The 16621-nt window shown below is 41.1% G+C and overlaps 1 protein-coding gene across 5 annotated transcripts in view; it reads right to left on the bottom strand.

Annotated features, from left to right (window-relative positions):
• The window catches only part of AKAP10 (A-kinase anchoring protein 10), an 81509-nt gene extending 65207 nt beyond the window's left edge, over positions 1-16302 (bottom strand). For all 5 annotated transcript variants that reach the window (XR_004280469.1, XM_032320241.1, XM_032320242.1 and 2 more), the window contains exons 1-2: positions 16028-16302; positions 5309-5356 (exon numbers count right to left, since the gene is read on the bottom strand). Coding sequence is in view for 4 of the 5 variants with exons in the window: in XM_032320241.1 (XP_032176132.1) it covers positions 5309-5356; positions 16028-16115 (136 nt within the window). In the remaining variant the exon portion in view is untranslated. The remainder of the gene's footprint in view (positions 1-5308; positions 5357-16027) is intronic.
• Positions 16303-16621: the final 319 nt, after the last annotated feature.

The raw sequence follows: 16621 nt of genomic DNA, 5'->3' as shown, positions 1-16621 counted from the left end.
AAAAATAAGAAAAACATTCTTCAGAATACTTATTTTATTTTATTTTTTTGTCAGAGGAAGAGAGAGAGGGAGTGCACAAGCCAGGGGAAACAGCAGGCTGAGGGAGAAGCAGGCTCCCTGCTGAGTAGGAAGCCCAATGTGGGACTCGATCCCAGGCCCTGGGATCATGACCTGAACTGAAGGCAGATGCTTAAGCCACCCAGGCATCCCCTTATTTTACTTTTTAATTGGGTAACAAAATTTCTCTAATGAAAAACATTTATGATCAAGGTTCAAGCTGCTTAGAGATAAAGCACACTTAAAAAATTCACAAAATACATTTTCCTTAGTAGTCTGAAGAAATGGCCTATTGACGTCAGAATAAAGAAATTACCCATTTGGTTACAGGAAATAAGCAACTCAGTATTACAATACTGTCAAAGTAGTCCTGTGACCTTGTTGCTACAGCTGGATCAGCATTCTACCTCTCCTATTTATTCCATACAAATATTAAAGACTCTTATTAAAGGTTTTTAAAAAGTGTTGGCCTAGCGCATTGCTATAACAAGGACAGAAGGGACACCTTGGTGGTACAGACGGCTAAGCGTCTGCCTTCTGCTCAGGTCATGATCCCAGAGTCCTGGGACGCAGTTCCATACACAGAGCTTCCTGCTCTGTGGGGAACCTGCTTCTCCCTCTGCCTGCTACTCTCCCTGCTTGTGCTCTCTCTCTAACAAATAAGTAAAATCTTAAAGAAATTTAAAAAAATGCCCACCGTGTCGGAAATGGTCTCTTTCCCTGACTCCTCCTCCTGAGGCTCTCTGCTCTTTTATTCTTTCTGCTAGAAACATTTACTCTCAAACCTTTTAATTATTACTAGAGCCAACTTTTCTGAAAAGATTATTTAAACCTGTAAGTACTCCTCTTTTTCCCACAAATAAACTTGAGACCCTGACACATCTGTTAAAATAAATAAAACCAGATAAAATAGGTACCTAAAATCTAAACAGATATCTAAAGGAGATTTTTAAAAAGAGTTATTAGGGGACGCCCGAGTGGCTCAGTCATTAAGCGTCTGCCTTTGGCCCAGGCCATGATTCCAGCATCCTGGGATTGAGCCCCACTTTGGGCTCCCTGCTCGGTGGGGAGACTCCTTCTCCCTCTCACACCGCCATCCTGCCTCTGCTTGTGTTCCCTCTCTCACTATGTCTCTGTCAAATAAATAAATAAATTAATTAAAAAACAAAACAAAATAGTTATTAGTAACTCTGGTTGAATCAAGGGGAACATCTCACTCACACTCTGGACCTCTCTGCAGCAGCTCGTAGGGTACACTTCTATGGAACTGGAGCCCCAGGGGGTAAGCCCTGACCTGCATCTGACACCTGGCCTTTGATTTGGGCTTGAGGCCTATTAATTCCTTACCGCTAGCTATTCTCACTTTGACTTTACCATATCAAGACCAATTTGTCCAAATACCAAACTCACCGCATCTTCTTCCAAACTAATGCTCCTATTCAATTTCCCTATCTCTGCTCAACCTGCCAGTCTCCAAAGCTCAGAATCATGGGCCCATTCTTTTTCACTCTACACGTTTACCTAAGATTGGTTGATTTTTTCTTAAAGATATTATACATCTACTTACATGTTTATTATCAATACCACACCCTTAATACAGGCTTTTCTGTATTACAGCAAAAGGACTTCTTTGGTTTCCATCCTATAGAACTCTTCCAGACTTACCTTTCATAAATACCATATATAAAGCATCAACATCCTACTTCAAAGCCTACAGGCTCCCTATTTTCTCTGTCTAAACTCTCTGTTCTGGTCTCTAAGGTCCTTACAACTGGGTATCAATCTTCTGTGAAAATATCCCCTTACTTGTCTGAAGGTCCCTTTGCCCAATATATACTCAAAGAAGAGGCTGGGTCGTTAGGGAAAAGAGAAAGAACTGCCTCTTTCACTCAAATCCTTATTATTCAACTTTTATATAGATTAAGTCCCATTTCTACAAAACCTTCCCCACACTTCAAAATCCATTTGCTGATCTCAAATTCCTCTGAACTCCTCACAATACTTCATCTAACTAAGCCATCATGTTCAGGGCCTCTTCTGTACAACAAGAGCTACCAGAGTAGTATCTCCTACATACCAGACCTTGTACTGGGGGCTTGATACACATTTTTTGGAGGGTATATTACTTCATTTTATCTCTCACACCAATTTTGCAAGACCAGTATTTTCCTCAAATTTTTAAAAAGATTTTATTTATTTGAACAGAGATCACAAGTAAGCAGAGAGGCAGGCAGAGACAGAGAGAGAGAAGGAAACAGGCTCCCTGCTGATCAGAGAGCCCGATAAGGGGCTCAATCCCAGGACCCTGAGATCATGACCTGAGCCAAAGGCAGAGGCTTTAACCCAGGCACCCCTATTTTCCTCATTTTTGAGATGCAGAAAGACAAAAGTTAAATACTTGATACATGTCAATGACATAGTAGTTGTTTCAACAGGCAGAACTTGAGCTTTGGTCTGCCAGACTCTAGAAAAATCAGCCTTTTACCTTTGGCTGGAAACTCAGACTCTAGAATTATTATGTGGATAAAATAATATATGTAAATGTCTCCAAGTACCTCCCACCCACCATGCCAAAATTGAACATATAATTTCCCAACTTGGTTCTCCACCAGTCACACAGTTAGGCAAGCCAGAAAAGTAGGTGTTAATCTGAAACCTTCCTATCCCTTGCACCTCCTATTTAATCAGTAACAAAGTTCTATCCATTTTTGCTCTGAACTGATCACTCCATCTCTCTTTATTTTCATCACTGTAGATCCAGCCCATGCCATCTGTGGACTCACTTGATGAATGTTCCTCTCCCCTATCAATCTGTAAGTTCAGTGAGTACAGGAGCCAAGTCTTTTTTTTGCCTAGCCTCAGTTTTTGGCTAATGCCTATAACAGAACAGGTGTTCAAGAAATGGTTGTTATTAGTATGTTGGTGTATTTGCTACTATTCCACATCTAAGCTCTAATCATACTGCAAACTTCTTGAGGGCCTGTTTCCTATGAAAGGAAGATTCTGTAAGATTCTGTTCTGTAAGATTCTAAGGTAAGCCAGTGAATGCTAAGCACAGATTATGTACTGTCACAGGGTAGGAACATGGAATTTTTTTAGCCAGGTACAGTTTCAGATGTTAGGCAGGCCAACCCTCTCACTCCACAAATAAAGAATCTGAGGAAGGTTACAGGTCTTCCCAAGGTCACACTGTTAGTAGCAGTTTAGAGTAGAAGACCTGAGAAATCTAAAGTGCCTGAGACATCAAACCCCTTCCTTCTACATTCAGATCTCGTCTTTACACATGCTGCTTGCTAAGGGCTTGAAGTCTTTATCAAAGTCAATCAAATTCTGCTTAAGGAAAGCAGTATGAACCAACACGGTTCTTAAATACCTGGCTTAAAATTAAGAGAAGTAAGCAGAAAATAAGACTGTAAAGTACCCTAGCTCTTCCCTAATATTACAAATCTCTTGTTATAATTAGTCACTCTCCAGCAAACTGAGCATAAATGGTTAATACTCAATGCTAGTAGCCACATAAGATACAAACATCTGAAAAAAAGTCTAAGTAGCAGGCACCTGGGTGGCTCAGTGGGTTAATGCCTCGCCTTCGGCTCAGGTCATGATCCCGGAGTCCTGGGATCGAGCCCAGAATTGGGCTCTCTGCTCAGCAGGGAGCCTTCTTCCCTTCCATCTCTCTCTGCTTGCCTCTCTGCCTACTTGTGATCTCTGTCTGTCAAATAAATAAATAAAATCTTTAAAAAAAAAAAAAAGTCTAAGTAGCAATCTATAGATCTCATGTAAATAGATTTTATTTATGAAATTTACATGTAATGGCTATATAAACAATTTCCATTATAATTTTCCATTCCAATCTTTGTAATTAATATAATAAAATCAGTCAAAACTATAGTAGAGATTACAACCTAAAGAAGCATGCTCTAGCCTATAAACATAGACAATATACTGATTACAATAAAGTACTGTGGATAAATTTAAGTTAAGACCATTCATCCAAAGTAACAGAGAAGTAAAAACTGTAATGATCCATACTTCCGGGTAAACAACAGAAAGCCAAGCCTTGTAAGTGGAAGTTCTTTACTCCAGAGCTGTCAGCTGAGTTCAGAGTATTTTTCACTTTGGGTTTTTTGTTTTTGTGTTTTGTTTTGTTTTGTTTTTTTAAGATTTTATTTATTTGACAGAGATCACTAGTAGGCCGGGGGTGGGGGGAGCGGGGAGCAAGCTCCCTGCCAAGCAGAGAACCTGATGTGGGGCTTGATCCTAGGACCCTGGGATCATGACCTGAGCCAAAGGCAGAGGCTTTACTCCACTGAGCCACCCAGGAGGCACTTTTTGTTTTGTTTTTAAAGATTTATTTATGGGGCACCTGGGTGGCTCAGTCAGTTAAGCCTCTGCCTTCAGCTCAGGTCATGATCCCAGGGTCCTAAGATCAATCCCTGCATCTGTTTCCTTTCTTGGCGGGGAGTCTGCTTCCCCTCCTCTGCCTCTCCTCCCATTTGTGCTCTCTCTGTCTCTCAAATAAAATAAATTTAAAAAAATTAAAAAGATGTATTTATTTATTTTAGAGAGAGAGTGAGCATAGTGGGGAGGGGCAGATGGAGAGAGAGTCTGCAGCAGACTCCACACTGAGCTGGGAACCCAACACAGAGCTTGACCTCACGACCCTGAGCCAAAACCAAGAGCCAGACACTCAACCTATGCAGGTACCCCTCGCTTTTTGCTTTTTTAAAAAATAAAGTCAACTACAAACCATAAGAGACGCTCAACTACAGGAAAGAAACTGAGGGTTGCTGGAGCGGAGGTACAGGGGGATGGGGTAACTGGGTGATAGACATTAAGGAGGACACCTGATCTAATCCTGAGCACTGGGTGTTATATGCAACAGATGAATCACTAAACTCTAACTCTGACACTAACAATACACTCAATGTTAATTCACTGATTTTAAGTTAAAAAAATAATAAAATCAACTCATTAATTCTAGTGAACAATCAAACATGTGATTAATGGAGGGCACTGGTTTACTGTATCACTAGGACAACCAACAAGTGCTTAGCAAAAGCCTATCATATATGCAAGGTGCTGAAGAATATACAGGTCGAACAAGGAAATAAGTCACAATCATAAATAATTACAAAAGAAGGCAGAGATGATTAATGGCAAAAGAAGGGGGGGAAGATAACAGGTTTAAATAGCCTGTAAATGCAAAGCACATCACTTTTTTAACATAATGGAACGCCACTGAACTCACCTTTAATTGACTTGACATCTGAGGTTTTCTCTTGTTCTTTGCCTTTCACTGGAAGATAAAAAAGCATCATGACCAACTTCTACAGTCAAAAAGATCCCATCTGTACGATGTAAAAATTAGACAAGCTTTGTTCTAACAGATGAATATTCACAGCTGTACAACAATGGAATAACACCCTGGAGGGGGACAGGGCGAGACAGTTGTCAGGGGAAAGGAAGTGACCCTTGAACATCATTCAGTCAAGAGCACTGAGCGTGCTAATGGAGAGACAATGTCAGAATACCTGGGTTCAAATCTAGCTTGCAACTTATTACACAGCCCTCTGACCATGAACCAGTTACTTTACTTCTCTGGGTCTCAATTTCCTTGATTTATAACTTTAGAACAGTAATAACAACATCTACCTTAGAGGGTTATGAGTGAAAAAAAATTAAAAAGAGCCCAGAAGAGTACGAGGTACAAGGTTAATTTAGGATGTTAACTAATATTATTAAAATGTGCCACTAAATGCGTCTTCAAGAAAAAGAGTTCTTTGTGTATCGTATCTTACTTTTTGTGTATTCCTCTCATAGCAGCAAATAAAAACATTCTAAACTTATAATCTAAATATCTAATACTCAAGGCTTAACAACTTCTCTTAAAGTGCTACACAGTCTCTTCTCCATTATACAAAACAGTAGAAATTCTACTGCAAATATGCTAACAATGTAATATCCAAGAAAGGAAGGTACATGGCAGCTTAAGCAAAGCGTGAACTCCTACAGGATCTGACATAAGACTATTTTTAACCTTCCTTACTTTTCTTGTATTTTTTTTCCAACATTAAATTTTCTTTAACCCCACCATGAAAAGCCTATCAAAATAAAAAATCCCAACATGTGCTCTTAAACAGTCAACACTGAAAGGCTAGTAGCAGGAAATGACAAGCTCTCAAAGTATCGGATAAATTAATCCATCAACAAGTATGTGAGTGCCTCATATGTGCTAGACATTGTCCTGGCTCAGGAAGGAACAGTCCTGTCTTCAAGAAGTCTACATACAAGAATGTGGAGACAAACACGAACAAAAATTATCATTTCAGGTACTGACCACTGCTGTTGGAAAGAAAAAAAAAAATAAGGTAATGTAGTAGAAGCAACTGGGTTGCATCTGCAAACTGACTGCTTCTCCTACTTGAAACATGAACTTGTCTGGACTTCCAAGGCACTCGACTCCCTGGTTTCCAGCTGCTCCTTCTCAGTTTATTGCCTGGTCAACTTCTCTTCTACCTACTGAGAGTTTCTCAGAGAAAGTTGGGCACCTTTTTTTTTCACTACGTACACATGTGTATTTCCTGGCTGAACTTACCCATTCTGAAGGTTTTCAATACCACAGACAAGCTATGAATCCTGAATTTCTATTTCTAGTCTAAAATCTTCCTGACCTTAAAATTCATTTTGTTAACCATCTACCCATCCTCTTCCAGAATTACACTCGTCCAAAATGGAACATACCATCTCTTCCCAAACCTGGTTTACTTCACTTTTCATTTTTCTCATGAATGACACTCCCACCCCAGTTTCTCAGGCCAAAAATCTTGGAGTCATTCTTAACATGTCTCCCCTTTACTTCCCACACCCAACACACTTCTAAGACCAACTGATTTTAACCACTAAAACATACCTCCACATTTCCACTTTTGTCACCTTCAATACATTCTCATCAATCAGATCTCGTCAATACTTGAAACAGAAAAGTACACACAAAATCCAACAATAACCACATTATTAGTGTTTTGCCTTACTTCCCTTTTCCCCCTAAATATTATATAAAGGGTCCTATGACTCACTACCTGATCCCACTACTCTTCCCTTCCCAGAGATAAATACTGCCCTAAATTGGATGTGTTTTCTACCATTTATGTTTTTAGACTATTACTACCTGAGTGTAAAACACGCAGTTATTCTATAGATCTTTAAAAATGACATGAATAGTATTCTTCTACATATATCTGAAACTTGTATTCATCCCATAATTTGACTTGTCTATACTGATGCATTCATGTAGCTCTAGTTCTTTCATTTTAGCTGCTGAATTTCTAAAATACACCTTTATTTATTCATTTTAGTACATGTCTTCCTATGTAGTCTATATGTAAGAATTTCTCTAGGAGGGGTGCCTGGGTAGCTCAGATAGTTGAGCATCTGCCTTCAGCTCAGGTCATGATCTCCAGGTCCTGGGATCGAGCCCCACATCAGACTCCCAGCTCAGCCATGAGTCTGCCTCTCCTTCTCCCTCTGCCCCTCTCCCTGCTTGTGCTCTCTCTCTCTCTCTCAAATAAATAAATATAATCTTTAAAAAAAAAAAAAACTTCTCTCGGATAAAACACTGTAAGTGGAATTAATAGGTAACCAGTGATGGGCAGTTTTAATGAAAATGGCCATTTAATTAATATTTTTCAAATGGTATTTGATGGTATTTTTTTAATTCATTTCCTTGAGTTCCTCTGAGGAAATATCCTTTTGTATTTATTGGGTATTTAGGTATCTTCTTTTATGGGCTGGCTATTCAATTCCTTTGTCCTTTACTTATTTGCAGAAATTCCACTCATATTCTGGATGTTAATCCTTGGTGTTGCAAATACCTTATGTGTATTTTATTGTATGGAAGCTTTAAATTTTAACGTAGCCAAATTTACATTATGTGGATTGTATTTTCCTATGTCTTAAAGATATATACTTTCCTAGCCCAGGATCAGATTTTTTTTTTCCCTCTGTATTTTCTTCCATATGATTTCAAATTTTGCTTTTTAAAATTCTGGGCTCTTATCTACCTGTATTTATTTGTTTGTCAGATATTGGGAAACTACAGCTCATGGGCCAAATCAAGCCCACCTTCAGTTTTTTATAAATAAAGTTTTAGTTTAACACAGCCATGTCCATTTGTTAACATATAATCTATGGCTACAAGGACACCATCTTGTCTTGTACAGAAAATTAACTGACCCCTGATGTATATGATACGACATAGAAAAATCCTAATTATTTTTCTGCCAGAGGGACAGCAAACATCACTTACTGATTAGTCCAACCTTTCTCAACTAAACAGGAACTCTTTATATACCAAGTTCTCATACATACATGCGTTTGTTCCTGGGCATTTAATTTCAGTCTTAATTACTTAACCATATAATCAGCCTTTGACAGGGCCAAGTCCTCTACCTTATTCTCTTACAAAACTACCTGCTCTATTAATTATAGGGTCAACTTGTCCTGATCCTAAAGCCCCCATAGGAATTTTTAAAGTAGCACTGACTGAATGATTAATGTGGGGGAGAGTTCACATCTTTCTGGGATTGTGTCTTTCTATCCATGAACATAGTATACCTCTCCATTTATCTGGGTCTTCTTTCATGTCAAATTAGGTTTTGTAAACTCTATAATGATTTTAGTTTTGTTTTTACTGGCATATAGTGGTAAAACTGAGTTTTAAATAATCCCATATAAACACATATATTTTTAAAACCCAGCTGAACTCTTTTAACTTTTATGAGTTCTCAAAGTACGAGTGTAGATCTTCTTCAGTTTTTTTATATATGCAATTATGTTATCTGGGACTAACGATTCCTTTGTCTCCTTTCCATTCCAAAACTTAAAATTTCCCTACTTTTTGTTTTGTGCTATTGTGAAGACTGTATTAGCTTTCTTTTTGTCTAATATCCCTGATATATTTTCCCATCCTTTTACTTTTAACCTTCTTATGATCCTTTTTATACTAAATGGCATATAGGAGGAATCTAGTCTTTTCACTGGGACAGCCCATTTCTGTTTATTGTGATTACTGCTCTAGATGTCTGAAGAAGATCATTCTTAAAACTGTGTAAATTTGTTGATTTCTCCTGGTAATTCTGTATATTTTGCTTTATGTATTTTGAGACTGATATTAGGTGCAAAGCAGTTCAGAGATTTATCTTCCTACTACCGTTTTCATTTTATCATAATGCAGTCACCTTTTTATCCCTGATAATGTTTTGTTGTTTCAAGTATGTCATCTGCCACATAGCTTTCTTCTGGTTGACATTTGTCTGCTATATCCTTCCATCCAGTTATTTTCAATTTCTCTATGTCCTTATGTCTTAGTTGTGTTCCCAGTAGTTTATTGCTGGATTTTGGTTTATTATCCAGCCTAACTTTTTGTCTTTTAGCCATACAGTCTTTTAGTGGAATTAAGCCTATTTACATTTTTATTTTTAAAGATTTTATTTATTTATTTGACAGACAGATCACAAGCAGGCAGAGGGGCAGGCAGAGAGAGAGGAGGAAGCAGGCTTCCCGCGGAGCAGAGAGGCCGATGCGGGGCTCGATCCCAGGACCCTGAGATCACGACCCGAGCCAAAGGCAGAGGCTTAACCCACTGAGCCACCCAGGCGCCCCAAGCCTATTTACATTTATTGTGACTACTGATTTTGGTTTATTTCAACTACATTATTCTATATTGCTAACTATACTTTTTCTTGTTTCTTTATTTCCTTGTATTATGAAACATCCAAAACAAAGACAATACTAGAATTTAATCTGAGTAATACTCAGGTTTATCAAATCTTAAGATTATGCTACATTTGCTTCTAAAAATTTTTCAAAAGAAGACATGCATGTGAAAATTAATTCTCTCCCTGATTGGATTCCCCCTTTTCCCCAGGGAAATAATTTCATAAAATAGATTATTGTCTCCACCTACAGTTTTACTCTTTAACATATTTCTGTATCTGTAAACAACATATAGCATTGATTGAAGGTTTTTAAACTTTATATAAGCGGTCCTACCAACTGCCATTCCCAATGGCAGCATAACCTAACCAAATCTTAGTAGAGTCAAGCTTTAATCCCATCCTTCAGGAGTTCTCAAGAACTTTACTCCCTCAAGAAACACCTCTCTCTTCTGTATCATTTTCTCCCTCTCTACCAGATCATTTCTATCGCCATACAAACATGTTCTAGCACCTTTTATCTTAAAAAAAGAAAAAAAATCCCTTAACCCAAGAGCCCCTTTTAGTTCCTTTTCACTGCAGTTTCTTGAAAAGGGTGTTTTTACTCTTGCTACTTTCCACACTTCACCTTCTCCCTCCAACCCACTCCACTGATACGGATACCTCTCTCAAAAGTCATCAATTACGGGGCGCCTGGGTGGTTCAGTGGGTTAAGCCGCTGCCTTCGGCTCAGGTCATGATCTCAGGGTCCTGGGATCGAGTCCCGCATCGGGCTCTCTGCTTAGCAGGGAACCTGCTTCCTCCTCTCTCTCTCTCTCTGCCTGCCTCTCTGCCTACTTGTGATCTCTCTCTGTCAAATAAATAAAATCTTTAAAAAAAAAAAAGTCATCAATTACTTCCACATTATCAAACTAAGTAGTTATTTCATCTTGATCCTGATCCTGCAAGTGACATTCAACACAACACACCCTTCTTTTTTAAACACTATCTTCTCTTAGCTTCTATGATATCACACTCCTTTATAACTGGTATTTTTTTTTTTAAGGTATATCTTTTTCCACGCATTTACCTTTTTTTTTTAAAGATTTTATTTATTTATTTGACAGAGATCACAAGTAGGCACAGAGGCAGGCAGAGAGAGAGGAGGAAGCAGGCTCCCCGCTGAGCAGAGAGCCTGATGCAGGGCTCGATCCCAAGACCCTGGGATCATGACCTGAGCCGAAGGCAGAGGCTTTAACCCACTGAGCCACCCAGGTGCCCCTGGTATTTTATTTTTGATTCCCCTTTGCCAATGGCTCATGTTCCTCTATTAAACATTTTTAAAAAGCTTTTTTTAAAGATTTATTCTTTTGAGAGAGAGAGACACAGACAGACAGAGTACAAGCAGGGGGAGAAGAAGAGGGAGAAGCAGACCTCTGTAGAACCAGAAGAGACATGGGGCTCAATCCCTTGACCTGGAGATCACGATCTGAGCTAAAGGCAGCTAAAGGCCAACCATCTGAGCCATCCAGGTGTCCCTCAATTTAACTTCTAAAAGCTGGCTTAACTCCAGAACTTTCACCAAGGCTCTGTTCTTGTGTACAGTATGGCAGGAAATGCTACCTGGCCACAGAACTCATTTTCCTCTTTCTAGCAAGAGGACTGTAGCCTACTATCTAGCTACTAGCTGGCTACTCTACATTTCCCAGAAGCTTTTGCAGTTATCTATGACCATATGACTAACTTCTCACCAACAGAATATGAATAGAAATAATTTTGTGCCACTTTCCTGCCAAAGCTTCTCTTTCCTCCTTACCATGGATCAGGGGACTGAGGACAGACAGAAGGGGCTATGACCCAGCTTTGACAACAGACCATACCCCAAGGGAAAGAGGTGTAACAATATGGGAGGAAAGATCCCTGAATGACTGTGAAGCAAAGCCACCCAATAAACTTGGACTGTTAAATTCAAGAGAGTAATAAAAAAAAAAAAATCTATCTTTTTTGAACCATTACACTTCAGTGTATCTTTGTTATAATAGCCTTAGCCTTTCAACATAACTAATCCTCACATTTTATGTATTCTCTAGGCGATCTCATTTAGTCCCATGTCATTAATCATCAGTTATGCAAAAAAAAATTTTTTTAAGACTTTATTTATGTATTTAACACAGAAAGAGAGCACACAAGCAGGGGGAGTGGCAGGAAGAGGAAGAGGGAGAACAGGCTCCCTGCTGAGGAAGGAGCGTAATGCAGGGGCTCGATCTCAAGATCCTGGGATCATGACCGGAGCTGAAGGCAGTGGCTTATCCCACTGGGCCACCCAGGTACCCCTGCAAAATATTTCTAAAGCCAGAACTGTATCTCAAGTTCTGACCTCTTCCTAGAACTATAGATTCATACATCCCACTGCTTCCTTGACGTATCCACATGGATGTCTGTTACACAAAATCATAATTGCCAAAAACAGTTCTTAATTCTTCCTGCCCCATGCTGTAAGCCCAAAACTTTCCCAGTTTTTCTTCACTCCAATCACTTGTTCAAGTTATGCTATTTCTGTCTCCAAAGCATAACCTATACCCCTTAAGTTCCAGCCTTCTTCAGGTTCCTTAAACGCACCCAGCTATTGCTGCCTTCAGACATTTGTACTTCTAGTTCTCTCTGGTTAGAATGCAGTTCCTTTGATCTTTTGTGAGGCTGGCTCTCTCCCTTCACTCAGATCTCAAACTAAATACCATCTTCTCAGACAAGCCTTCCTTTATTATCTGAACAAATACTGCTGTCCTGTGATCTACTCCCACATCAGTTTAAATTCCCTGCTCAGCACTTTTTACTAGCAGATATTTTTTGTTTTTATTCATTTATTCAACAAATATTTACCGAATTCCTAACTATGCCCAGGAACTGACCTACACATGGGGATACAGCTGTGAACAAAATCAGCTTCCATCTTAATAAAATACATAGAAAAGTAGAGGGTGATAAATGCTGCGGAGAAAGTAGGTAAGATAGGAGTGCAAGGGCTGGGGACTGCAATGTTAAAAGTAGGATGGACAGACAAAGCCTCACCAAGATGTCAAGGAGATGAGAGAATAAAATAGTGGGTACCTGTGGGAAGAGGTTTCCAGGCAGAGGGGAAAAAAAAATAAGTGCAAAGGCCCTGAGGCAGGAATGTATTTGACAACAAAGAGGCCAATATAAAAAGAACAGTGAAAAGAAAACAGAAAACAGGAAAAGGAGAGCAGCAGATGAACACAGAGAAGAAATGAGAACAAGATTAAAGGGGGCCGTGTACAGGAAGCTACTGGAGAAATTTGAAGAGATAGGAGTCAAGGTTGGAAGAAGGGAAACCAAACTGAAGCCTACAGCAAAATAACTCTGCTTTCTCTATTTCCTTTTTGCCTTTGAAGATTTTATTTATTTGAGAGAGCAGGCGAGTGAGCAAGCAAGTGCTGGCAGGGGATGGGGGATGGGGAGGTGGGGGTGGGAAGCAGAAAGAAAGGGACAGAGAGAATCCCAAGTAGGCTCTCTGCTCAGCTAGGGACTCAACACAGGCCTCCATCTCACGATCCTGAGATCATGATGTGAGCCAAAATGAAGAGTCAGACGCTCAACCAACTGAGCCACCCAGGCACCCGTTTTCTCTACTTTCATAAAACCAGCTTCCTCTTAACATTTAAGCTGAGATTTGAGTGACATCCTCTCAAAGGACTTAACTGTCCAATCTACAGGGATGACCACCTAGACCAGGGAGTTAATAGTCAGGGATGGTGAGAAGATGCTGAATTTGGTTACGTTCTGGGGTAGACTTAGCAGATTTGCTTATGTAGATACAGAAGAGAAAAAGGTTCAAGAAGGTACTGAAGTTTTAGACTGAGCAAGTAAAAGAACAGAAATGCAATTTACTGAGGTGACAAAAAATCTGGAGTTAAATTTTGGTACAGTAACTCAAAGAGCCATCTGTCAGCCTATTATTTCTATCAAAAGATATACTGTATCTATTAGGTAGAGGTATAAAGTGGACCAACAGTTGGATATACCATTCCTAACTCGGGAGAGAATTCAAGCTGGAGATGTAAATTCAGGAGTCGTCTGCATATAGGTGGTATTTAAAAATGGTATTTAAAGACTGGATGGGATCCCTAAACAGAAGCATCTAGCTTCTACTCTTGCCACATTCAGCCTGCAAAAAGCAACTACAATGATCTTTTTATAACATAATATCAAATCACTCCTCTTTAAAAATTCTAAGGGGCGCCTGAGTAGCTCAGTGGGTTAAGTGTCTGACTCTGGATTTCAGCTCAGGTCACCATCTCAGGGTCATGAGATCCAGCCCCGAAGTAGCGCCACACTGAGCATGTAGCCTACTTAAGATTCTCTCCCTCTCCTCTACCCCTCTGGTGCTCTCTCTCTTTCAAAAATAAGAATAATAATTGGGGCGCCTGGGTGGCTCAGTGGGTTGAGCCGCTGCCTTTGGCTCAGGTCATGATCTCGGGGTCCTGGGATCGAGTCCCACATCGGGCTCTCTGCTTAGCAGGGAGCCTGCTTCCTCCTCTCTCTCTCTCTCTCTGCCTGCCTCTCTGCCTACTTGTGATCTCTCTCTGTCAAATAAATAAAATCTTTAAAAAAAAATAAGAATAATAATAAACTGAAATAATGTCTCTGCATTTGAAATAAAACTTAACTATGGCCTACAAAGCTCTGAATCTTGTTTACCTCTCCAAGCCCAAATCACAGTGGCCTTCCTTCCTTTCTTGAAGGACACCAAACTCTTTCTTGACTCACAACCTTTGGACATGCTCTTCCCTAGCCTCTCGTACCTCCTACTGAGCCCTTGGCTCTAAGTTCCAAGGTCACCTGCTGAGGCCCCTCTCTAACATCAAACCAAAATATGCTTCTCCTCTCACCTCATCTCTGTCATGTTATCAATTTGTAAATACACACAGGTATTAAAAGAGAAATGTATTGTCTGTCTGCCCCAGCAGACAATAAGGTCCACAGGTGCAGGGACATTTTCTTGTTCAGTGCTTAATAATGAGGGCCTAACACAGTGCCTGCCAAGCAGCAGACATTCAAAAGTATTTGTCGGACAGAGACAACAGTCTATTATGTAACATGCAATCTGCCTCATTATACACAGAATGCTTTCTTTCCCCCTTAAAAAAAAAAAAACCACTTCAACACTGTCAAACAAATTACAGCAATAAACTACACCAAGGTACATTATCAACAAAGCTTCCTTGTACCATTTTACAGGTTTCCTTCATTCAGCAGAGCTTTCATTCATTCCTCACAGTACCATTCACTCACCATGACATCAGTTACTAAAACTCTGCACGTACTTAAAAAGAATTCTTGAATTCATATCTGAATGGGGCCTTTAGGAACCACCTAATTCTTGGTTGAGAGAGGAGAAAAAAGTGGGTTAACACTTTTTTTATCCCAGGTGACAGTCAGTAGCAGAGCAGTCATGTGAACCCAAGCCTCTGATAAGGTTTAGTGTTTTGGTTTTTTTTTTTTTTTTTCCTCTGATACCTTTTCTCTTAAATAGCAAAACTTAAAGAACCACTATCACCCAAAAAGACCTACACTTGTTCATTCTGGATATATACTTTAAATGCAACATAACAACTTTATCCAGGATCAAAACTAAACTGCCTCTACTTAAAAACTGGGCAGCTATTAAAATTGAAAATCAGAAATTTCGTTTACAAAGTGAGCGTTCCAACAGTTAAGTTGACTTGCTAAGTCATCAAAAGAAATAGTCTTCATTAGGGAACTTTCAGCAGTAAGTAATGTTATTTAGGAACTGCAGGATCCCCCACCCCACCCCCCAAAAAGGGGAAACTAGAAAATAGCAGCAGTTGAAGAAAAGAGCTTTTTCACATGTTGCTTTTAGATATAAAACCCTCAATATTCTGAAAAGTCAGAGACTTCCGTAACAAGGTACTAAAGGAATTTCCTTTTTCTGGATCCACCGTTTATAGACACACAGCACACAAACGCGAAAACTGGGTTTGCGCAAACAGGCATTAACTTGTACGGGCTCTGGCAAACACTTTTGGACCAGCGAGATAATTCCCCTCTGACCTCGCGCGAGGAGGCCACCTTCTCCCTCCCTGCAGAGTCCGGGAGCAAAGCAAGGCACGCAGGGGGCGTCTGCGCGGAGGCCAAGGGCCTCGCCACCACCCGGGAGGAAAGCCCGTGCAGGCCCACCTACCCTACCGCCGCCCCTGAAGCCCGGCCTGGCTCCCAGCCGGAGCCCCCTCTGCTACCTTTCCGCCGGAAGAAGGACATGGCGGGGCCCGGGTCGGGGCGGAGGGCGCGGGGGGACTGTCGCGGGGAGGGCCCGGCTCCCCTCATTCAGCAACCGGCCCGGACTTCCGGGTCCGCAGCGGCCGCCGCACTAGCCTGAAAAGAGACCCTTCTTCCGGGTGTGGGCCCCACCGCCTCCTCGAGAAGACCAGGCAGCTCCTGCCGCCATATTATCAACAAGCCGCCCGCCCGGAGTTCCGGTCCTTCCCCGCGCGAGGCTTCACGGGAGGCCGACCCGCCGGCCCCGCCCCCATCCCCGCCTCCTCTCGTGGGTGTGGGGGCACGCGCCCAGCCCGCCCACGTGATCCTACGCGCGTGCGGCCTGTGCCCTTTCCCAGGTCCGGCGTCGCTGCCAGGGTTGGAGAGATGCCGATCCGGTCCCCGCAAAACTGACCCTCCCGGAGCCCGAGTCTTCACTCCCCGCTACCGCGGGACCCTGGAGTGGATGGCGCGGTGCCTCAGGTCTGGGGGCGTCCGGTCGTGGGCACTCAGAGCGTGCCCTTGTACACAAGGCGAGGCCAGCACTGCTGCGCTCCCCCTTAGCCCTCCTGTTT

Source organism: Mustela erminea, chromosome 18 (assembly GCF_009829155.1).
Source record: "Mustela erminea isolate mMusErm1 chromosome 18, mMusErm1.Pri, whole genome shotgun sequence".
Classification (NCBI taxonomy): Eukaryota; Metazoa; Chordata; class Mammalia; order Carnivora; family Mustelidae; genus Mustela; species Mustela erminea.
The sequence above is the reverse complement of the archived record's forward strand: the minus strand, read 5'-3'. Positions and strand labels throughout refer to the sequence as shown.